The sequence below is a fragment of the Mustela nivalis genome, assembly GCF_964662115.1.
Source record: "Mustela nivalis genome assembly, chromosome: 14".
In the NCBI taxonomy this organism is placed as follows: domain Eukaryota; kingdom Metazoa; phylum Chordata; class Mammalia; order Carnivora; family Mustelidae; genus Mustela; species Mustela nivalis.
In genome coordinates this window covers 32,727,352-32,751,302 of record NC_139033.1, presented here as the reverse complement: position 1 = coordinate 32,751,302, position 23,951 = coordinate 32,727,352, and the positions used below count along the sequence as shown (strand labels likewise).

Sequence of the window (23,951 nt, the reverse complement as noted above, 5' to 3'; positions counted from 1 at the left end):
TCCAAGATAGAATGATTTATAGTGGATATCCTTGAATACGTTTAAGTGGTTAACAATTTTATTGGCATTTCTTAGCACATCTCATAAATAATTGAATGTTAGGCATCCGATTTCTGATGAATATTTTTTTTACCCTGGGTGTTGGTTAAATGAGTGTGTGCCCAGTAAGTTTGTTCTGTTCAGTGTTTTATAACTAATGTGCACGTTGTTTGTACATGTGTTGGCATTTTAGTTCACCATCCAGTTGGTTTATTTAACTGATGGATGCTAGCGTCATTCGGACTCATTAGTAGGTACCAAAAGTATGTAAAATTGTTGAAAAAGTATGTAAGACTTTGATTGTCTGCAGGGTTAATCTTCATGGTTTTTAAGTCTTCTTCTAGTGCTAAGAGCTTCTCTTGAGGACAGTTAAATAAACAATGAGATTTGTTTAACTTCGAAAGAAGTTTGTTTGACGCAGAGGGAAGTAAAGTGCGGGCCCTGGCACAGTCCGCTGATGGCCCAGTTACTGGTCTTCAGCCAAGCTATTGCAATACTGTGGACAAAAGTCGTGGACTGCTTTGTGGATCTTTAATGATTTGGGTTTCCAGATCCAGTGCTTAGAGATAGGATACTTTTGTCTGCTGGGGCATTGGCCTTTAACATTTAAAGGTCAAAATGCATATTGTACCTAGCAATCCGCAATCCGTTTAGAGCTCAGCTAACAAGAATTGCTTGATCTTAGGTGATACTTCCTAATTAAGTAAGTTTTGTTATAAACTTAATAATATACTTGCTGCACTGTGTAGTAAATACACTATGGCACTACTAAACAAAGGTAGTCTTATAAATATTTAATTCTCAAATTCTGAAAAAGAATTGTAAAACCAAAGAGAATTAGACCTGATTAGGTCGGAGATCAGTAGTGTAGTAGGTGTCCTCCCCAAAATGCATGTCCATGCAGAGCCTCAGAATGTGACTTCAGTGTTGCAGATATAGTAAGTTAGGATGAGGTCATACTGGATTAAAGTTGGCCCTAAATCCAATGACTTGTGTCCTTACAAGAAGAGAAGAGGATACACAGAGCTACACACAAAGAAGGCGATAGGAAGATGGAGGCAAAGACTGAGATTGCGTTGCCACAAGGCAGAGAATGTCAGAGGATTGCCTGTGACCGCCAGAAGTGTCGGGAGAGGCTTGAGACAGCCTCTCCCTTAGAGCCCTCGGAAGGAGCCAGCTCCATGGACACCTGATTTCAGACTTGTAGGCTCCACAGCTGTGTCTGTTGTTTTAGGCTACCCAGTTCGTAGTAGCTTGTTGTGGCAGACTTAGGCATAGAGATCCATGACTAACACAAACAGTTGAGGATTCCAGGAGCGATTTTTAATAAAGATGGTTCGTTGCTGCTTTCAGAGCCACTGTACCTGCCGTTCAAGCTGCTGCTCAGAGTCCCACTGTGGAGAGCTGGCTGCCATGATGGATGGCCTCTGTAAGAAGTGTGCCAGCTTCACTGACCTCTGCCTCTCCCTTGTGACAGGTAGCCCAGTCAGCCAGCCCTGTCCCCCTTGCATGTCATAGGAAGGATGGGGGACTTGGCACCCTGCTTAGGGATTTTGGTGTTCCCAGTTGTAGAAGTTCACTCATGTGATAAGATAGCACTTCATTGCAGTTCTAGTTAGGGTGAAATTTTGCCTTGAATATAACTGTGCTAGAGAAGTTTTAGCTGCTGCAACAACCAACCATATGAGTCTTACACTTTTAACATAACACAGGTTCCTTTTCTTCTCATGATCAAGTCCATTGCTGATGTTTCTGGTAAGGCAGCTCTATTCCAAGTGACTCAGGAACCTAGGCTCCTTCCGTCTGGTGGCTCACCGTCCCCTTGAGCCTCCAGAGCGTTCTTCTGGACAGTCTTCATTCAGCGGGTCAGTGTGGGGGGGGGGGGGAGCCTGTGGAAGAGGATGAGCGGCACAGGCAGATCCACAAGGGGCTTCTAGATTTCTGCCCACATTTTCTTGGCCAGGACTAGTTACAAGACTCCAGCAGAATCACATGAGTGGATGGATGGCAAATGCAGTTACTATGTGCATCTGGGAAGTTGAAATGGGACTATTAAACATCTAGCCAGGCTCTACCAAAATAGCATATATAAATGTGCCATCACTATATTCAAACTCATGTTTTGGTGCATTCATATTTTAAAAATTATTTTAATATATTTTGTAGCCATGAAGCTTTTATTTTATTAATTTGGGTGTGGGATTTAGGTTTTCCAGTGTGTGTTCTAAGTCATCCCAGACTGCCCTGTATTTTTTTGAATAATGACATTTTGTAATCAAGTTTTGGAGAAGGATTTTGCTCTCTAGTTTATATTTTTATCAGACTCTATACATACTGTAATTCAGTTGAATGACTTTTAAGTTGTCCATTGATAATACCCCCCTTCCTTTACTTAAAAGAATTCCCTTAATGTTTCTAGAAAAGAAGTTCGAAATAGTGGCTGATAATTCTAGGCAAATCTTTTGTAGTAGAAACCAAAAACTGTTGGAAGCTAGGTTTGTTTTGAGCCACCTATTTTTTCTTTTATCCTATCTTTTCTCCCCAAATACGTTGTTATAGATTGTATAATTTTTGTAACTCGAGCTGTATATGTTAAGAACTGGTTATGTTGCTTGGCCTAAACATAGGAGTGTGTTCCCTGATGCAACAGGTACTTGTTGAGCACTTAGTCTGTTCCAGATGTTGTGCTAGTTTTGGACTTGGACATAGGAAAGAGTCATAACTCGCAGATTGTGTATTTGGCCTGCTCTGGAATTTACAAGCTACAGGATGGGGTTGGAGGAACTTGAAGGCCCAGGAAGACTGGAGTTCTAGGGTTCTAGAACCCTCTGAAGATCAAAAGACTTGTGAATAAATGATTTGGTCACTGAGGAATTAAGTCAGTACCTTAGATCTGAAAGATGTATTGTATATGCTTTCATGATAACAAGCACCGTAAAATCCATGACAGTCAATTGCAGCTCTTTTTTCATTCTGGTTGCTTGGAAGTGTTTTTATCCATTGCTAAGTGTTTTGCTGCTCCTTATAGTTATAACCGGTTAGTGACTTAGGGCTGAGTTCGGCGGAGGGGGCGGGGCGCGGTGGGAACAGAGAGGACCAACAGTAGAGTGCTGGATAAAACCAGAATGCTGTTTGTCTATGTACAAGTATAGAAGTTTTCATCAGAAAAATTATAGACCTTCTTTCTCCCTCTTTCTTTGGCTTTTATAGTCTATTTTCTTTTATGTATTCTTTAAAAAGTAGAGACTTCCCATATCTTGTTCAAACACATCTGCTGGTATCCTCAATTTGATTCCTAATTTCCAAATCAGTGGTGGCTGTGGATTCATTTTTATTAATGACATGACTTAGTGTGCTGTTTTGTTTTGCTTTGTCTTTTAACGTGTTCTTAGGATGTCTGCAAAGATCACTCATTCCTTTGGGGAGAATATTCAGTAGTGGCAGCATGCTTCTTCTTGCTCATTTTGCTTGTTTTGCTTATTTTTGCTGATTTAGAGTTGCTGCCTAGAAAGAACTGGTTATATTAAAGGGAGATTGAGAGTCACAAAAAAAAACATCATGCACCTGGATTTAGCAGTTCATACAATGAAAATTTGGAAATAATCCTTAATAATGAAATGAGTAAACACATGATTATGGAGTATCTTGCAAGTCTTTAAGATGCAAAGACTAGCAACTTTGAAAAGTCTGTATGATACAATTTGAAGAGGCTAAAGCAGGATATAAGATGGTGTGTATGTTATAAGTATGCAAATGATTTGCAAATTAAAAAATTGAAAAAAAATCAAAGCATTTATACTGCTACTAAGAAATCAAGATTATGGTTATTGTCTTTTTACTACCCTTCTAAACTTTTGAGGATTAGGATGTATTTAAAATAGTAATAGAAAATAATTCGAGAACCTTGTATGTTGTGTTTTATTCTTTGAAGGTTTGAAATAAAGCTCTTCATGTTTCCCATAGTTACCTAGGTAAATCATATAAATGGGCTAATTATGGGAGGTTTTTGTATTTTGTGTGTGTGTGTGTGTGTGTGTGTGTGTGTGTGATTCTGGTAAGTTGAGGTATGGTTAGCTCTTTGGAATGGGTGAGTTTCAGAACATTGCATTGGTATAAGATAGTTTCTAAGGTCAGTTTTAGAACATCTGAATCTAGATTAACGTTTTTAATCAACCTTGTAGGGTTGTAGGGGAAAAGGTAGGTAGTTAAGTATTCTTGAATGCAGTAGAGAGGAATTAGGAGATTGTTTTGCTCTTAGAATCTGTTTATATTATAAAATTTAAACATTATTGGTATGTGTTATAAAGTGGGGCATCAACCCAGACCCCAGCTCCCAGGGAGGAGGTAGAAAAGCATTTTGAATCACTTTGTGTCTTAATAGGATTGTGTGGACATTGTCCTTTGTCACCTTGCCAAGTCATCTTGGCTAAATTCTGTTTTTCACAGCGAAGGAAACTGAAACGTACCAGGTCTCTCTTATCGGTAGGAGAGAGGAGTAGTGGTGTGGATTCTTGATTTTAGAAGTTTTATTTTAGCATTTATTTATCAATGTGTGTGTATCTCATGGAAACTTCGCAAGCCTCCTTTTAATAAAAGCATCCCTGGTGCTTCTGACTCAGTTGGAGCTGTAGTGCTGCCTGCCCTCATCAGCCTGATCTCCACACCCACAGCAGTATCCTTCACCTCTGACGCAAGTCACACTTTTTATTTATTTATTTATTTATTTTCAGCATAACAGAATTCATTGTTTATGCTCGACACCCAGTGCTCCATACAATCTGCGCCCTCCATAACCCACCACCTGGCTCCCCCAACCTCCCACACAAGTCCCAATTTTTATCCGAAGGAGGGAGTGAAAATTGTACCCTTTTGAGAGCCATTTATGGGTATTTTGGACCTTAGGCATTTTCAGATTTAAGATTTAGTCCTCCCAAGGCCTCCTGAGCCTCATGACAGATCGTCATTTGTAATTTCTGTGAGGCCTACACTTGAATCAAACATACCATGAGACCCGCTGCCTGGCTTCATTGTTTTGAGAAGTTCAGCGGTTTCTCTTCACTCATGGTGTTTTATGCCTTAATGCTGTTGCCTTATGACATTATCCTTTGTGGAGAAGTATGACAAAAAGAAAGCCAGCTAGGAAAGCAGGTGATGAAAATTTTTCTTAGGCGACCAAAGGGATGGTTTTTAGCCAGAAAATAGAAGTTGTAAGTAATTTTAAGATTGTTAAATGTGGGGGCGCCTGGGTGGCTCAGTGGGTTAAGCCGCTGCCTTCGGCTCAGGTCATGATCTCGGGGTCCTGGGATCGAGTCCCGCATCGGGCTCTCTCTGCTCAGCAGGGAGCCTGCTTCCTCCTCTCTCTCTCTCTGCCTCTCTGCCCACTTGTGATTTCTCTCTGTCAAATAAATAAATAAAATCTTAAAAAAAAAAAAAAAAAAAAGATTGTTAAATGTGGCAGAAGCCTGACAGACCTGTGGACCTGAACAAGTCTACCATGCGCTGTAATGGAAATGACAGTAAAAAGTTAACGAAACTGTTACAGTGATTTTTTTCTAGCCAAGGAAAAAATTGCTCATCCAATGAGAAAGAAAAATGCAGGAGAGCGTTGAAAAGGCTCTTAAAGTATGGTCTGGTTATGCACGGAAAGACAAGACTGCCATTTCTGGAAGTAACAGATGGCGAAGACATTGGACTGACAGGTGAAGGTTGATTGGATGAAATCTCTCAAATGCATTTTCTTTGCCAAATGTGAAGTTAATAAGGGGAGGCCACACCAGCTAGCCATGGATCGCTCTTAAAACTGAGCTGAGGGAACTCGTAAATCTGTGAAGGGTTATGGTCTCTGTGAATGCAAGAGACCCACCTTTGAAGAAAATACCTTCTCTAAATATACATCCCAAGAAGAGACGTGAGCACTAGGTGTTCAGACAACTAAGGGGTAATTTTGATGATGGGATGGAGGGAAATCTAAACGTGCCTGAGAGATAAATCAGGTTCCTTGTCAGGACGAGAGGGGAAGGAAGGAGGGACAAGGCAAGTCTAAAAGCAGAACCTCCTCTTCTGGTTCATTTTTCTTTTTTTTTTTTTAATATTTTATTTATTTATTTGACAGACAGAGATCACAAGTAGGCAAAGAGGCAGGCAGAGAGAGGAGGAAGCAGGCTCCCCGATAAGCAGAGAGCCCGACGAGGGGCTCGATCCCAGGACCCCGAGATCATGACCTGAGCTGAAGGCAGAGGCTTTAACCCACTGAGCCATCCAGGTGCCCCTTCTGGTTCATTTCTAATTGCCTTTCTCATCCTTTCCCCAACTTGGTGCAGTTGCTTCTTTGGTTAAGGGTTAGCAACCAAAGGCTGATGACCACCAGGTTGAAAAGATGTTGTTAACCTTGGGCTGTACCTCAGTGGGTCTCGGGTGGTCCTCAGACCTGCAGCATCAGCAGAATCCCTAGGCCTCACCCAGAATTATTGAATCGGAAACTCTGGGTAGTGGAGCCCTGCACTCGACCTTGAGAAAGCCTTCCAGGCGATTTTGGTGCAGGCTGGTTAGAAGCCCTCTGCTGTGACTTCTCTTCATTCAGCATTTTTTTTTATCATTTTAATTTTATTATAGTTTGTTATATATTATATACAGTGTACAGTCAGGGTAATCCTCTTTCTTACTCTGACTTCTCAAATTTTTTAAGTTCCTGGCTGATTTTATTATCATTTATACTACAGTTTGCTTTGGTGGATTTTTAAAAAATTATTTTGGCCCTGTGTTTACAGAATCTGTAAGAATATGAAGGGCTAGCTCACATTTTCCAGGTCCATTTTATTTAATATTATAAGGGAAATTATAAGTTCTAGTGGTATTCAAGAATTTAGAGATTAGGGAAAGGTTCAAGGCATGACATTTCTCAGGGAAAAGGGTCTACAGTAATTTAAATAAACCCAATCAGACTGAGTGGCTGTCAGCAAGAAGCAAGATTTACTGGGCAATTGACTTTATATATTTTGATCTGATACATTAATTAACCCTCCCCAAATCTATTTAGCAGCTGGTTGTCATTTCCATTAGCGAGAAGCAGCTTGTCCCAAATCTGCTTCGGAGCTCCTGCTGGGCTTGTTTAGCCTCTCAGCTGTGAGACAAAATTCCCAGGTGCCCGCTCAGTGCCCAGGTCTCTAGACCTTGCTATGGGGTGGTTTAAATCCTTCTGCCAGCTCTTGGAATGACCGTAGGCAAGTAATTTAATTCAGTCTTTCTGTCACTGAAGGTAGTCAAGAAGGATTTAAGGATTTATATGCAATAAGAAACATGCTTTAGAGTTTTATCAGTCTAAGCTCTAAGGTAGAGAGGTGGGGGTGAGGGTTGACTGTTTTCACTCATTCCTCACCATTTTCAGCTCCGGGGACATAGTAAATTCTCCCAGCAACTTATATGCAGTGATCAGGCTTCCTTAGTTTTTGGTGCCCTATCACCATGAATAATTTCATTCTCTAAAGTTTTGGAAATTGTCACTGCTTAATTTACTATTCTTATTCTTGTTTTTTTTGTTTGTTTTGTTTTTGTTTTTTTTTTAACGATTTCTGGTTACGGTAGACCCTCACTAGTTTATATAAAGTTCTGTAAATTTGTATGATTTTAGGGAAATGGGGTTATTTAAGTAATACCATGTTCAGGTAAATAGAACTAAGTGAAGCCAACTTCATAAAGTTGTGTTAGTTATTGCCCCACAACTTAATGGCTTAAAACACCATACATTAAAAAAAAAAAAAAACATCATACATTTATTATTTCCTTCTTCTCTGAATCAGGAGTTCGGGAGTGGAGTGGCTGGGCTGGGTGCTTCTGGCTCAGGTATCAGGAGGTGAGCATCAGTATGTCTTGGGGGTAGTGGTTCTCCGGGCCTGACCGGTGCTGTAGGATCTGCTTCCACTATGGCTCCATCACGTGGCTGGTGAAAAGAGACCCCAGTTGCTCGCTGGCTGTTGGCAGGAAATTTCAGTGCTTCACCTTGTTGGCCTTACATAGGGTCTGCAGTTTGTCCTCCTGACATGGCGGCTGGTTTCCCCAGAGGAGTGATCCTAGAGAGAGCAAGGAGGAAGCTCTTTGCCCTCGACGACCTTCAGAAATTGCATCACTTCCCCGGTATTCTGTTTGTTAGACGTGAGCCGCACACAAGAGGAGTCAAATTAGGCTCTGCCTTTTGAGGGAAAGAATTTAAAAGAATTTTGTGGACATATTTTTAAACTTCTGCAATGATAGACACGGCTATATATTTAGCAAAGACACGTGATTGGCAACAACCAAATTTGTACTTATTTCTTTGTTGTTTAAACGGTATTATAGTTAAAACAGGTGTTACTGCTACTTTATATGTATTCCTAAAAATTCTCATGTTCTCCAAAATTGTAAAATAAAAATAAACGGGTTTATGAGAAAATGCATTTGGAGGGGGGCAGGACTATAAGTGCGTGCGTCTTTATAACCAGAATACTAACAAAAGTAACGATGGGGCCTCGGGAGATAACCCAGATGGCCAGGTGGGCATCCCAGTGTGGCTGGAAGTTGAATTTTAATTTTAAAGGAATATTAAGCTGCATAGTAACAGAACTGAAATGCTGGCTTGTGGGCACTGAGATGGCGTATTTGCTGTGGACTTTTTCCTTTGCTATTAAAAGTTTTAATTCTAGACTAAATCTTTCTGAACCAATAAAATATACATATTAAAGTGACACCATTCCCCTATTTACAATCATGTGAGCTAGTTGGTATTAATGAATCACAGTATTGTAGCAAAACAGACTGTAGTTTCCCCTAAATAAGTAAATATTTCTCTTCTAATTATTTATTTAGTAAATTCCCTGCTGACAGACAAGACTGAAGGAGACTTCAGTCGCTTTGCTGTGGTCAGTCTCTGTCTCAGCTTGACATACTTGCTTTTGCTGTCTTTCCCCTCGGATGGAGTAAGACGTGCCTTAGACCTGTAGGAAATTAGCTTAACATTTCTAAAATAAAAGTCTTAACAACTGATCCAGCTTTGAACTGGTAGTCATTGGTTACTTGGTGTTGTCAGTATTTATTAAGGCATAGAACACTTGGACTTCCTCTGAATTGAGAAGCTTGAGAATGGCAGGGAGAGATCAAACTCATTCTTATGTCATAAAATAAGGAAGTTTGAGGCAGAGGAAGCTGCATCTGGTGGCTGCCCAGGTATGCGGTGCGTTTTCATCTCCATACTCTCCAGAGCCCTATTTGTACACAGCAGGTCCTGAGGAGGGGTCTACTGGGACACCCGGAGGGGGAGGGGAGCAGACCACAAGGAGATTGAATCACTCAGAACAAGATGAGGAGGGGGATGATTCAGACTGGGATGTTTAGGGCTTTCCAAGGACAGACTGAGCTTACCATTAGGCTCCAGAACTATTCAGGCCCTTTGGGAATTTTTCTAATGAAAGAATAAAAAGCCTGACTCTGTTCATGTCTCCATACTCTTCAGTATATTTGTCCCTTCTGGAACGTGTAGTCCACTCTATCTGGTGATTTGTTCTGGGGCTTCCTCTCGGATTTTTGTGGTGCTGGGAGAATGGAAGGGCTATCTTTATGTACTTCTGTTGGCTTTTTGTTCAGTCTGTGGTGACCCACAGAGCTACATAAATGTGGCAGGTTAACAGGTGTCCTGGAAGCCACTCTTGGATATGGCTAAATAAAATGTCTCCTTGTTTGCATTCATTAGTATGTATGTAAGTGTGTGTGTGTGCACACGCACGCGTGTGTTCACACAGGCACGCTCCTTCCTATTTAGATTCCTCCTTAGTGTATGTTACTTTCTTACATTTGTGGAAATTGGGTTTTCGGAAGTGGTAATCTTACACTTACCTTCTTCCCTATAAGGACAGTATCATGTAGAAAGGAGCTCTTGGACTGGGAGTCTGAGCATTTTTCTCTCTTGGTAAATGAACTTGTATGGAAGAGGGCAGACGAGTGACCGTGGTCTGACCATCATCACTGGCAGCCTTTGGCAAGTCCTGTGTGATCTGAAGTCTCCTGGTCTTCCTGCCTCTTGGTGGGACATTAGCATCTGGTGACAGAACAAGCCTTGGCATTCTCAGCTCCCTTGAGGAGGGTGTTAGCAGTGTTTCATTGTTTGCTGGGCACTAAGTTGAAGTTGCTGAACCGCTGTTACACTTCATTCTGGCTCAGTCCCAACAAAGTTCTGTAATATGCAGAATCTGTTTTATAAAGCATTTGATATACTGGGAGAAAGAGGAAGTGAAATTCAAACCTGCTGGTTTTGTTCTTTCTGCCCAAAGGTATGTATTGGGAGGGTTCCAACACTCTGGATCTTTTGAGATCTATTTTTGGTGCCGCTGCTCTTCCTGTTTCCTTTTCTAGTAGGTATTAGACATCTACCAAAACTACTTGGTATTTACGTGAAGTTTTAATATTCTTAAGAATACAGTGTCCCTTGAATATGTTTCTTCAGTTAGCCTTTGGCAACTAGACAAATTTCCAAATAAATACAACCCTTCTGGCTTGGGTCCTCTTCAAGGACACGTGTCTCTCATTAGTTTATTTGTGAGTGTGAGTTTCAGTACTCTTTGCTATTAGGCATTCAGCGTCTGCAACTGGGACTGTGTTGTTCCTTGTTTGTAACGCTGTCATACACGAATCACGGTGGTTCTCCCATCCAGTTGATAGGACTTGTCTAAATGTCAGTCTGCCAGATTCATTTCCATCTTGGAAACGAAGACTCTTAACGTCTTTCTCGGCGCTCTCCTTGTCTCCAAGTCTCAGTGCCTCTCTCACTGTCCCTGTGTTCCCTCCATGAGTCACATGCGTGACCACATACCATTCTTCCTAGATTGATGTTCAGTGTATCTTTGAGGACTAGAGGAGCATTTTCTTATTAGGAAAATTATTTATTTTTTTTCTCCTCCTTAATAGTAAAAGTGTATTGCATAACTGTAGGAGGAAGAACATCAGAAGTTAATTTCATTAAAACTGATAAGTTTCACTAAATGTTAGATCTTGAATGTTATTTTCCTATCTTAGTCTGTAATATTTTCTTCTTAGTGTACTTAAATTAACTCTGGACATTTATAAAATCTTGAAGTCATCCCTTTTTTAAATGTAAAAAAAAAAATGTGAGGGATATAGAAGGAAATAAAACTTGGGTTATAACAGAGGACTTAAAATGGAAAAAAAAAATTCTTCATCTAAAATTAAACTGTGTCTGTGGAGTAGATGTGGTAGTTCTTAACCATAAATTGTATTATTGCGGATTTCAGTCTCTCAATTGTAAATTAGACTGTTGCCCAATAATTATTCTCTGTTGCCCTGGTAGTTTATCTGGTATGCCAGTGAGTTGAAAAAAAGCCCAATTCTAGGGTGCCTAGGTAGGCTCAGTCAGTTAAGTGTCTGCTTTTGACTCGGGTCATGATCCTGGGCTTCTAGGATTGAGTCCCGCGTGGGGCTCTCTGCCCAGCGGGGAGTCTGCTTCTCTCTCTCCCTCTGCTACTCTCTCCCTCCTTCTTTCTCTGTCAAATAAATAAATAAAATCTTAAAAATAAATAAATTTAGGGGCACCTGAGTGGCTCAGTCGTTCATCGTCTGCCTTCGGCTCAGGTCATAATCCCCGGGTCCTGGGATCGAACCCCACATCGGGCTCTCTGCTCCATGGGGGGCTGCTTCTCCCTCTCCCACTCCCTCTGCTGTGTTCCCTCTCTAGCTGTGTCTCTCTCTGTCAAATAAATAAATAAAATCTTTAAATTAATGAATTAACTAATTCATTAATTTAAAGCACCCCGTTCTTTGGACTAAAATGTTTGCTTGTGTTTGTTTCAGGAAAACCTCACAGCTCTGGTAGCTCTGAGCGGATCCAGCTCTCAGGAATGTATAATGTCCGTAAAGGCAAAATGCAGTTGCCAGTGAACCGCTGGACCAGACGCCAGGTCATCCTGTGTGGGACCTGCCTCATAGTATCATCTGTGAAAGACAGCTTGACCGGAAAGATGCACGTTCTGCCACTAATCGGTGGAAAAGTAAGTTTAAAACAAAATACTAACAGGTGTCCCAGTGTCGTTGTTACTTTGAGCCATTTCTGTAACACGGGGTTCGTGGTTTTCACTCATCTGTGGTCCACTTCAGTTCCTGCCACGCTCTGCCTTGGACATCATTGTCGGGTGGTGGAGCCGTTGACGACAGTGCCGCTGGCCCGCAGGAGGCCCCGGTGATCTCACTTGGCTAGTCCATGACAGGCTGGAAAACAGAGCAACTAAAATTCAGTATTACGTTTTAGGCTGTAGGTGATGAATTATTCTTTATGAGTAGACATCTGTTGATAGCTTGAGTACGTACTGTGTGGTATAGTGTAATGATCCTGAAGTCCATGGGTTTAGGACCATTTAAGCACGTGTACTAAAGGTTAGACTCTCTCTTGCATGAATCTTTGATCTAGCTTCGGCACACCTATCTTTCTCTGTGCAGTGACCAGTGAAGTTAGCACTTTTTTTTTTTTTTTTTTTTTGGAGAGAGGAAGAGAGAGCATGAACAGTGGGAGGGGCAGAGGGAGAGGGAGAAACAGACTCCCTGCTGAGTGTGGATTCCCAACAATGCAAGGTTCTGTCCCAGGACACTGAGATCATGACCTGAGCCAAAGGCAGACGCTTAACTGACTGAGCCATCCAGGTGCCCCCAAATTAACATTTTTTAGTTTGTCAATTTAGCCAGTCATAATCTTTGAACCTGAAATGTTAACTTGTTTCAGAGAAAAGTTGTGATATAGCTGATAGATATTACCCACATGACTAGCTGCTTTTCTTTGGGCCTGATAATTATTTTATTCCTACATTTATAAAATAGAAAGAACCAGATTGGGAAAATCTTAACATTCTTTTTTTGCCAAATCAATTTATTAATACCCAAGTGTTGGTTGGAGTATCATTACCATAATTATATGTTAGTATTTCCTGATTTTTAAATGATATGAAAGTCTCTTAATAAATGGGAAGGCAAATTTGGATAAAGAAAAGGGTTTTTGAAAACTGGGGACAAATCAAGCAAATATTTTCTTTACCATTTTTCTTCCTGAATGGGCCTAGGAAAGAAGGCAGAACACGGAGGGTATAAATAGAGGGGTTACAACAACAACAACAACAACTTTTGTTCAAGTGAACTTTTTAAAGTTGGCAAATGTTTCATCTTCTGGTTCCAGAGATTAGAAATGAATAAGGTAAAAATCAGATATGTGCAGTGGTAAATGGCTTCGTTAGTCACCTGCTTTGTAGCAAATTCATTCTTCATTCATAGTTTAAATTAACTTTCCATATGTAAATAGCCCATGTCAGTTACCCATCCACCTCTCTGCTATTATACATTCTAATCCTAAAAAGACTAATATTGGATCATTTTTAAAAGATTTTGGCAAGGCTGCCAGGTATATTTAGATCTATTTCAGTCACCTATTTTGAAACCATTACTTACCTTTTGTCTGAACAGTGAAGAATTAGTGGCATCTTAATTCTGAAGATTTTGTCCTCTGGATTGAATTCTGAAAAGTTAGTCATTATTATTACTCCCACAGGTCATCATTAAAAATACATATTTAATGTTTGGTGCCCTGTTAGGTCAATAGTCTGTTTCTTTCTTCTCTATGATGTTAGGCATTTGCTAAGGCACATTTAATACAACTATTTATTAAATAATTTCTGTGGGGAAGCCACTTTGCTTGGTGTCCCAGAAATACCAAGGTGGGTAAGTCATCATTCCTGCCTTTGAATTGCTTATAATTTACTCTCCAGAGATGAAGGATGGGCACAATATCTGTTCTGAGAGAGGCAGGAAAGTAGTGCAGGAGACGAGTGGGAGGAGAGATTACATTTTCTTGTGGGGAATCGGGGAATTTTGTGATGAAGGAGCTAGCAATTACAGTAAAACTTGAAGGGTGAAAAATCTCTTGACATATGAAGGAGATGGTCAGAAAGATTATTGTGCTCAGAGAAGCAGAGACAGGAAAGCAGTGGAATGTTCAGATAAGGTCAGAAGAACGAGTTATAATTAGCATTTTCATTCAGAGCTAGAGACTTGTTTCCCAGGCCTATTATTGGATAGACTTCTACCATTGAATAAATTGAAACAGCTTCCTTTTCTCACAGACCGACCTTGTAAAACATGTTTTGCACTATGCCTTTAAAAATAATTGAGCATGTTAAAAACCAGTCTTTTAAAACCTGTTCACCAAGTTCAGGAAAAATAACTCACTCTTTGCCATCAGAGTTTTCATTAATGTTTATCTGTTCCTCTTTTCATTCTGCTGTTTCATTCTGTTAAAGGAAAAACTAAGAGTAAATGGAAGGTTTTTGTTTTTGTTTCTTAAATATATGAAGAAGAGTTAGAAATGAAGTGTGAGATAGACTGACTGTAACCCAGTAGTAATTGCTATAATCAAATCTGACACACCACTGGAGCGTGATCATTTATTTTGCATTTTCAAATGTCCAGTTCCAACTATGAAGTTAAATGAAGCGCTCTTCAAATTTAATTATTGGGAAATAATTATTTAACAGAGAAGTTTCTATTCATTGTACAAGTATTATGTTATATAATTTGTCCTTTAGAAGTTAACATAGATTTTTAGATATAATATTTTAATATTTTACTTAATATTTGCTAACTTATGACACATAATAAGTTGAATAATCGTTAGCCTGCTACTCAGTTTACGAATCATGGCAGTATCAGTATCAGTGTTTCTACCTGTGTTCTCTTTACGCCTGTCCCGTCGCCTCCCCAGAGCCCAGAGGTAGCCACCCATTGTCCTAGAATTTATATTCATCATTTTCTTTTTTGAAATAAGTTTAATCATGTAACTGTTTTGCTTCTTTTTGAGCTGAGTAAAAATGGTATTGTTCTATCTGTGGGCTTATGTGATTGAATTTTTCCACTCAGTATTGTTTCATAATAAGGTTCTGTGATGCTTGATGTATGTGGTTTTCATTTCTGTATAATGTTTCCCTCTGTAAATGTTCTAAATTCTCATAATTTCTTAAATAATTTTCCTACTGATGGACATTTGGGTTGCTTCTAGTATTTTGTTATTATAAATAATGCTGCTGAATAGTCTTATATTGATATGCCTCCTGGTATGCAAGTAGATTTTCTAGGGCAGTAGTTCTTAACTAGAGTTACTGTGCCCAAAAGGGACATTTGCAAGTGTTTTGATTGTGAAATTATTGAACAGCCAACAAATTTGCTAAGTTATTCTATAATAACAAATCCCTCCCCAGATGTCAGTGACTTAACATAACGGCTTTTTTCTCATTCCCCTAAGTGCCCACTGTGGATTAGTGGAGATTTTTTTTTTCTCATAACTGTCCAGGGACCCAGCCTGATGGAGGCTCTGCTTTCTTAAAGCATTTGGAACATGCAACCTTCTTTTTGTGCTTGGGCAGGGGAAGAATGTCACTTCTGCTCATGGCTCATTGGCCAGAACTAGTCACATGACTTCACCTTAATTGCAGAGGGTCTGGAAAATGTGGAAATTAGATGGTGTTTGGTTAATATTAATATATTTGGTGCAAAGGGAAACTATTGGCATTTATGGGGAAGGGGCTCAGAATAAAATGTCACAAAGTGTATTAGTGCTGCACCATGTACAGTGAGCTGTTTAATTCGAAACCCTGTGATAAATAACCTTGTTGAGAAATGCTGCTCTTACATGTGGACTTAGGAATGCAGCTACATGTACATGTAGGGCATATACACATGCTCCAAGATTATATTAAATTGTTTTCCAAAGTTGATGCACCATTTTATACTCACATCAGTGTACAAGTGTTCCTGTTTCTCTACATCTTCACCAAATTTTATTGAGGTACAATTGACATACAGTAAACTGCTTTTTTTTTATAGTAATTTGATAACAGTACAGATAGCTAAATACACTCATTAAGCCATTGCCACAGTGAAGAAAATGATACACCCTCAGAAGTTTCCTTGTGCTCTTTTGTACCCCTTTCCTCCCATGCTTTCCTTCTCACTTTCCCCCATCCTCTAGGAATCACTGGCCTGATTTCTGTTAATATTGATTAGTTTAAATGGTATTTTTAAAAAATTGTATTTTCTCTTTCGTGAATAGAAATGCAGTTGTCTTTTGAGTATTGATTTTATATCTAGCCACCTTGCTAAATTTTCTTATTTATTCTAATATATCTGTAGATTGTTTAGAGTTTACTATGTAGCTAATCGTGTAATATTTAAATAATGACAATTTTCCTCCTCCTTTAATACGTTTTTTGTCTTACTGTAATGGCCAGAACTCTAGTATAGTATTAAATAGAAATAGTAGATATTTGTCTTCTCAGAGATCTTAAAAAGAGTGGTATATCATCATTTAACACTGAAGTTTGCCTTAGATGTTTGATAGATACCCTTTGTCAGCTAAGACAAAGTTGTTGTGTTCTTAGTTTGCTAGGAGTTTTTATTATGAATGATGAATCAGTGGTGAATGTTACCAAATGCTTTTTCTGCAGCTGTGGGATGATCATATGGTTTTCTTCTTTAACCTGTTAATGTGATTAAAGATTTTATAGTTCCAATAATGTTAAACTATCTTGCCTTTCCTGAGGTAAATCCAGTTTGCTCTTTATAGTTTGTTCTTGATAGTTTAAAAATTTTTTTTAATTCAGTTAATTAACATGTAATGTATTATTTTTTTTCAGGGGTATGGGTCTGTGATTCATCAATCTTATATAATACCCAGTACTCATTACAACACACACCCTTTCCAGTGTCCATCACCCAGTTACCCCAACCTCTCCACTCTGCTCCCCTCCAGCAACCCTCAATTTGTTTCCTAAGATTAAGAGTCAAAAGATTTTATCATTTATTTGAGAGAGCACAAGCCAGGGGCGGGGGAGGGGAGGCAGAGGGAGAAGCAGACTGCCCACTGAGCAGGGAACATGACCTGGGGCTCAATCCCAGGACCCTGAGATCATGACCTGAGCTGAAGGCAGCTACTTAACCAACTGAGCCACCCAGGCGCCCCTTGATGTATATATTTTTTTTGTTTTTTGGTTTTTTTTTTTGTATTTCTGGATTCTACATGTCTGTATTTTTTTTCCCCAGTATTTCTGGATCCTGATGCAACATTTTGTTCAAGATAAGTGTTCGTAACTGAGACTGGCCTCAAATTTTCCTTTCTGTTACTGCTCTGATGATCTGTTCTTGGTTATAAAATATGTTGCGGTATTTTTCTTCATTTTTTTGTTTGGTGGATGAGTTTGCACAAGTTTGGAAAGATCTGTTTCATGGAATTTTGGTAGAATTCATCTATAAAACCATATGGGTGTGATATTTCTTGAGAAAAAAAATTTAATACTCAGTTTCTTTAATGGTTATAGGACTATGTAGGCCTTCTAGTTTTTGTGTGTGTGTGAGTTAGTGTTAGTAAAATATATTTTCCTAAGATTTTGGCACAAAATTGCTTAAAATGTTCTTTTAAATCTCTGCTTAATCTGTAGTCTTGTCTCTCTTACATTATTAATGATGTTTGTATCATTATCTTTGTTATGATTTCATTGACCTATATCAGTCAACCTTTGATTTTGTTAGCCTTTTCAAAGAACCAGTATTTTATTAATGTTCATGTTCTCTGTTGTATATTTGGTTTCCATTTGACTAATTTCTGCTTTTTATTATCACCTTTATTCTACTTTGAGTTTATTCAGTTTTTGGTATGGTATTTTTCCCCCTAGGCTCTTTCTCTCTCTCTCTCTCTCTCTCTTTTCTTCTTCTTCCTCTTTTTTTTTTTTTAATTAACATATAACGTATTATTTGTTTCAGGGGTACAGGTCTGTGATTCATTAGTCTTACACAGTTCTGGAACTCACCATAGCACATACCCTCCCCAGTGTCCATCACCGAGCCACCCCCATCCCCAGGTTCTTGATACACATATCAATGAAAACAATTTTCTGCCTTTTTTTCTAATATGAGTACTTAAAATTATAATATTTCCCCTATGTATTGCTTTCATTGCATTCCATAAATTTTGATATGTAGTACTTTCTTAATGGTTTAGTTCTAAGAATATCTAAATTTTTTTTAACTTATTTAGAAGTATGTTACTGGTTTTCTAAGTATACTTGGGTTTTAAATTATTGACATCTAACTTCTAATTGCATTTTGGTCCTAGAGCATAGTCTGCGATACTCATCTTTTTGAAAATTGTTTATACTTCCCTTGTGACCAGTGATCATTTTTGTAAGTGAAGCATAGGAGCTTGTGTGGTGTCATGTTACATTATTATCTAGACTTTTCCTCCTTAGGAGGAATTTACTGGGAGTGGAAATTTGATTTGACTGTATGACTGCCTTATTAGAACTTGAAGGGCTAATTAGGACTCTTGGTAGGGTTTTATTTCATGTTAATCTCAATTTCATGTTAAATTTTTAAAAACTTAACATGCTTGAAGTCTTTTTCCGAAAGATTGTAATTCAGAGTAATAGAAAAGTTCCTTAAAGTAGAAAACTTATCTGGAATAAAAATCCTTAAGTAAAATATTAAGTACAGCTCCGCCCAAAGGAAGAAAGAACCTTAGCACCCTGTTGTGACCATAGAGAAAGATAGGAAGGGAGTCTGTTCCAATTTAAACAGGAAGAAGAGAATTTCGTTCTTGTGGGGAAATCTAAAGATAAAACTCCCCATTTTCTATTTCCTCGTAATTCAGATTGGTTAGTCAGACTCAGGATCTTAACACATTTTAAGTGTTAAGAGGAACGTGTGTAGGGAAAGCTGCAAATCTCTTCAGGCTCAGTGGCCCAAGGTATGGTTCATGAACTATGTACATGGTCTGTTTTCCTGACTCTTTTTGTCTCTGTTTGATTTTATAGGTAGAAGAAGTGAAAAAGCACCAGCACTGTTTAGCATTTAGCTCCTCTGGACCCCAAAGCCAGACTTACTACATTTGTTTTGATACATTCACAGAGTATTTAAGGTGGCTTCGACAAGTTTCCAAGGTAAGTGCTTACCTGAGAACATTGTTCAGCTTTTAGCTGGCTGCAGTTTCTCTCTGCTTTACCCAATTCCAGAATGTAGTATTATACTTTTTTTTAGATACTGCTAGTAGTTTGCACTTCTTAGTTCTGTCAAAGCTCATTTTGGCTGAAGAGTAGCCAATGAAAAATTTCCGAAATGTTTCATTTGTTAAGTTTTGTTTATCCTCAGGGGAAAGAAAACAGATCAGTGAGTAGATTAGCATTACTGTCTTAATGTTAGAGGCAAGGGACACCAGCTAAGAATATTTAAGGGACTGACCCAGGGTAGAACAACTGTAAAACCACAAAATACCCAAAGACTTACTACAAACTTCCCCTCTTCCTCTATTTTTTTCATATAAGTGGTTTATTCTGTGCCATCTCCTTTTCACCTGTTCAGCTTCTGCCTTTCAGATGGCTTACTTTCTTTTCACATCTTTATTATTTTGACCATTTTATAGTCCCCTAATTAAATAAGATTACCATGAGCAATGAAACAGTATACTTGTGTGTGTGTGTGTGTGTGTGTGTGTGTGTGTGAGAGAGAGAGAGAGAGAGATGGAAGCTAGAGTAACACGATGAATAAGATAAATAAGTGTTGGTATTTCAGGTACTTTGTGTGAAGATGGTTTTACACCACATTTATAGAACTGTGTGTAAAATGGGTGGATTATAGTATTTGGTGCCTTGGTTTTGGGTGTGTTTATGAAATTATGAAACCTCTCTTGGGTGTAGAACCATTACTTTGGAATTTGCTTTCATATTTTTGAATTTGATATCCAAGTTCAGTATGATTCAGACTGCTGTATGATGATGTAATTATTTATCAAGTGAATGAATAGGACATAACTTTGTAAAACAGTTAATAGAAAATTCAAGAATAATGTCTAGAAAGACATTCTGAAATACTGGCCACGCTTGAATTATCAGGTAAAAACTGTGTCCTCTGATGATGCCATACACTTAAAAACATTAGTTTCCCCTCCTTTCAGAGAAGCAGCAATGGGCAGAATTTGAATTAATAGGACTCAGAGGATTCTTCTACCCTGGTAGGCAAGTGAAAGGGCAGCACCCTGCTAGAGAAAATGGGAAAGATGACATTTCTTCTGCAGACGTCCTTGTAGAGTTAATGTGGTATTAGAGGCAGTAAGTACATCTGTCTAGTCATTTTAAAATTACTTTTGTGGTTGCAAATGTGAGGAGACAAGTATTAAAGAATACTGTGCTTTTATATTTAAGTGTTTGCATGGGTTTAAGGCAGTAAGTCAACAGCCTACACTCTGCTTTATTCAGAATAAAATGCCAAAATGTGGTCAGAGTGCATTAAATTTCTTTCTATATGAAGATGTTGATTTTTTAAAATAAACTTTTTATTTTGGAATAATTTTCTGTTTACAAAAAGGTTGTAAAGATAGTACAGGGAGTTTCCACATAGCCCCACCCAGTTTCCCAAGCATCTTCCATTACCATGATAGATTTGCCAAAGCTAAGAAACCAATATTAACACATTGCTCTGAACTATCAAACTCCAAGATTTATTTGGATTTTACTAGTTTTTCCATTAATGTCTTTTTCCATTTCCAGGGTTTAATCCAGGGTACCGCATTGCATTTGACTGTCATGTCTCCTTTGTCTCCTCTGGTCTGTGAGAGTTTTTCAGTCTTCCTATGTTTTTTTAATGACCTTGACAGTTTTGAAGAGTATTGGTCAGGTATTTTGTAGAATGTCCAATATGGAGATGTTTTGATCTTTTAAATCAAATGCAGTGTCATAGTGACCTGTTTTGCATTCTTTTTGGAACAGGTCAGAGGTATAAATTCTTAAAACATGGATAAAGATCTAAATAAATATATGTAAATTATTGAGCTTACCATGACACATTGTTTTGATTGAAACAATAATAAAAAAAGATTAATAGGTATTAAGTTTAATAGTCTTTTATATTAAACATCCACACAATTGATAAGTCACTGTTCTAAAGCTAGTAAGCATTTATTAAGCACCTACTGTATGTCACTTGTGTGTTCTATGTCCTGGAATACAGCAGAGAATAAGTCTAATTACCCTCTCTTGGAAGTACTTACTTTGGGGGAAAACAAATGATAAATAAGTAAACGCACAAAGAAAACATCAAATAATCACAGTGCTGTAATACAAGTTATTATGGCAGAGAATAATGGAGGAGGAATAATTCTTTCTGAGGAGGGGACGTTAAAACTGGAACTTTAAGGAAAGAAGTATTTGAAGATGTTATGGGAGTTTTTTGAAGATGTCATGGGAGGAATTCTCCAGCAGAGAAGAGAGTGTGAGAGGGCTGAGACTGGACCAAGGGATGTGCAGTCAGGGAAGGCAGGGGTCTTACGTTACGGACCAGGGTAAAGAGTCTGGATCCTATTCTTGACACGATGGCAAGCCATTTAAAGAGCTGTCTTCCGGAAAGTTGCGTCATCTGACATCGCTGTTGTGGAGGATGCGGAGGGAGGGAGGCGGGGTTTGGCTGGCGGGAGGCTCTTGTGGCTTTTAGGCAAGAGATGAGAGAAGAAACTGAAAAAAGTGGATAGGTGTGTTTTGGGATATGTTTTGAAGATTGAGTGACAGGATTAATGATAGTTACATACCAAGCATGAGGAAAAGGTTAGAATAAAAAATGGCTTCTAGGTTCTGCTTTGAATGAGGAGGTAAATGGTAGCCTCAGTCAGAAACCATAGCACTAATTGGACTTTTTATATTGGCACCTTTAAAACAATGGCCAAACACAGCTTTTTAACTTCAAAGACTTTGTTTCTAGAGAGACAGCAAAGAGGTGAGGCAGAAGAGTGGATTATGAAATGTCTCTTTAATGGGGTGTGGAAATTGTTGATTTCTAAGTTGTGGTTGGTGATCGTAAAGGTCACGTGTTAGCTTGGTTAGTAGTCTTCACTGTTGCCGGTTGGGCGATAGACCATCTCCAGGGTCTAATAGGGGAGTGTGTCTGGAACGAGGTGCTCTCTCTCTCTCTGATCATCCAAACCATGAACAGACTCAGGGCCAGGCCTCTCAGGAGGAGAAGGCGGAGGCTAGAAGGAGAACTGTGACCGAGAAGGTGATGGTGACGGGGTGGACGACTGGTGGTGTCCGTTTCCTCTTCACTGATGGTCGTACGGCTGTTAGAGAGGGACGGATGTGTCATGCAGCCGCAAGCAGAAGATCATTCACAAGTGTACACGGACACAGCGAGGCTGCAGCTTGCGTTTCACACAAGGGTGGGTGGGTGCTTCCAGGAGGGAATGTAAGCTAATTACCTTAAATTACTAGTATTATTAAGTAGTTAACTAGTAGTTGGCTGGTATTAGTAAGAATGAATTCAAATTAGAATCTGAACTTCCTTTCCCTTCAGTAAGGCTCTGAATGTTTGCAGAAGCCAAATAGTGTGGGAGTGAGGAGTTTGGGTTTCAAACTAAGGCCGATGTAGATTCTGCCATTCACTGGCCCTGACACTGTCGAAGCTTCTAAAGTTTAGGCCTTTTCATTTGGTAAAGGGAATAGGAATAGTCCTTACCTCTTAGGGCTTAGGTCAAATATGGGCATGGTAGACTTATCCTGGCACATCTAGGTTGTGTGTATGAGAATGAATAAATAAATACATGAAACAGTTTCATGGCCATCATTCCTGCTGTTATCACCAATTGGCCAGACAATCTTTTTAAAGTACTACCTGTTTTTATATTTATTTTAAGCAGATAAAGACACACATATGCTTGGTTTATCAGAACAAAGGACTTTTTTGCTGTTCTTAACAGCCATAGCAGCCTTTTGGGGTAACAGAACTTGGGATGGCAGACACTGGGGAGAAAGATTTCTTCCTGAAAAGTCAGGGGTCAGGGACAGAGGGCAGAACATCTTGCTAAATGTATATTTTAGGTACACTGCCTTTCCTTTCTCCATTCTTAAACACCAGATACACATTTCAAAGGTTTTTAGAAGTTGTTATGGTTAGTGAATTAAAGGAGAAATGAGTTATAAGGTGCTGGTGTAGAGCTTAGATATTCTGTGAGAAATCAGGGTGAGAGCTCCCTATTTGGATATGGATCCCATATAAAACAGCCATGCTCTTCTTTAAACTTCATCTATTAAGGGTGGTCCTGTGATCTGATCTTTTTCTTTAATCCAGCATCCTGGGAGAGCAGGTTGGGGCTACTGGCGAGAGGATGCTGAAAAGCTCGGTCCGTCGGGGAGTATGTGCTTGTGGGGAATTTGGAGTGGCCAGAACGGACTTTTACGAGCTACTGTACTTCCAGCTTCTGTTGCCCCCGCCTCTGTTCTTCCTCATGTCTGCAAGCATCAGGAAGTTACGCAGTTTAGTCGTTCAAGGTTATGTGGAGACTTTCTTTTTCTTACTGAGAAACGCAGCATAGAATGGATTGTCTGTACATCCTAATGTTTATTTTTTTCTCTTTATTGATTATCTTTTAATCTTTTTTAAAATTTAAGTTCAAATTATTAACATATAATGTGTTGTTAGTTTCAGAGGTACAGACTGATTCCTCAGTCTTCTGTAACACCCAGTGCTCATCACATCACGTGCCCTCCTTAGTGTCCATCACCCTGTTACTCTGTCCCCCACCCTCAGTTTGTTTCCTAAAATTAAGAGTCTCTTATGGTTTGTGTCTCTCTCTGATTTTGTCTTGTATTATTTTCCCCTCTTTTTCCTATGATCTTCTATTTTGTTTCTTAAATTCACACGGGAGTGAGATCATTTGATAATTGTCTTTCTCTGATTGATTTATTTTGCTTATCCTCTAGTTCCATCCACATTGCAAATGGCAAGATTTCATTTTTGTTTGATGGCTGAGTAGTATTCCATTGTACATATACCCCATATCTTCTTTATCCATTCATCTGTCGTACATCTTA

The 23,951-nt window shown here is 39.0% G+C and overlaps 1 protein-coding gene across 1 annotated transcript in view; it reads left to right on the top strand.

Annotated features, from left to right (window-relative positions):
* Window positions 1-23,951, top strand: part of PHLPP1 (PH domain and leucine rich repeat protein phosphatase 1) — a 205,202-nt gene that overhangs the window by 90,111 nt on the left and 91,140 nt on the right. The window contains exons 2-3 of the mRNA XM_082700168.1: window positions 11,869-12,065; window positions 18,915-19,040. Coding sequence (XP_082556294.1) covers window positions 11,869-12,065; window positions 18,915-19,040 — 323 coding nt within the window. The remainder of the gene's footprint in view (window positions 1-11,868; window positions 12,066-18,914; window positions 19,041-23,951) is intronic.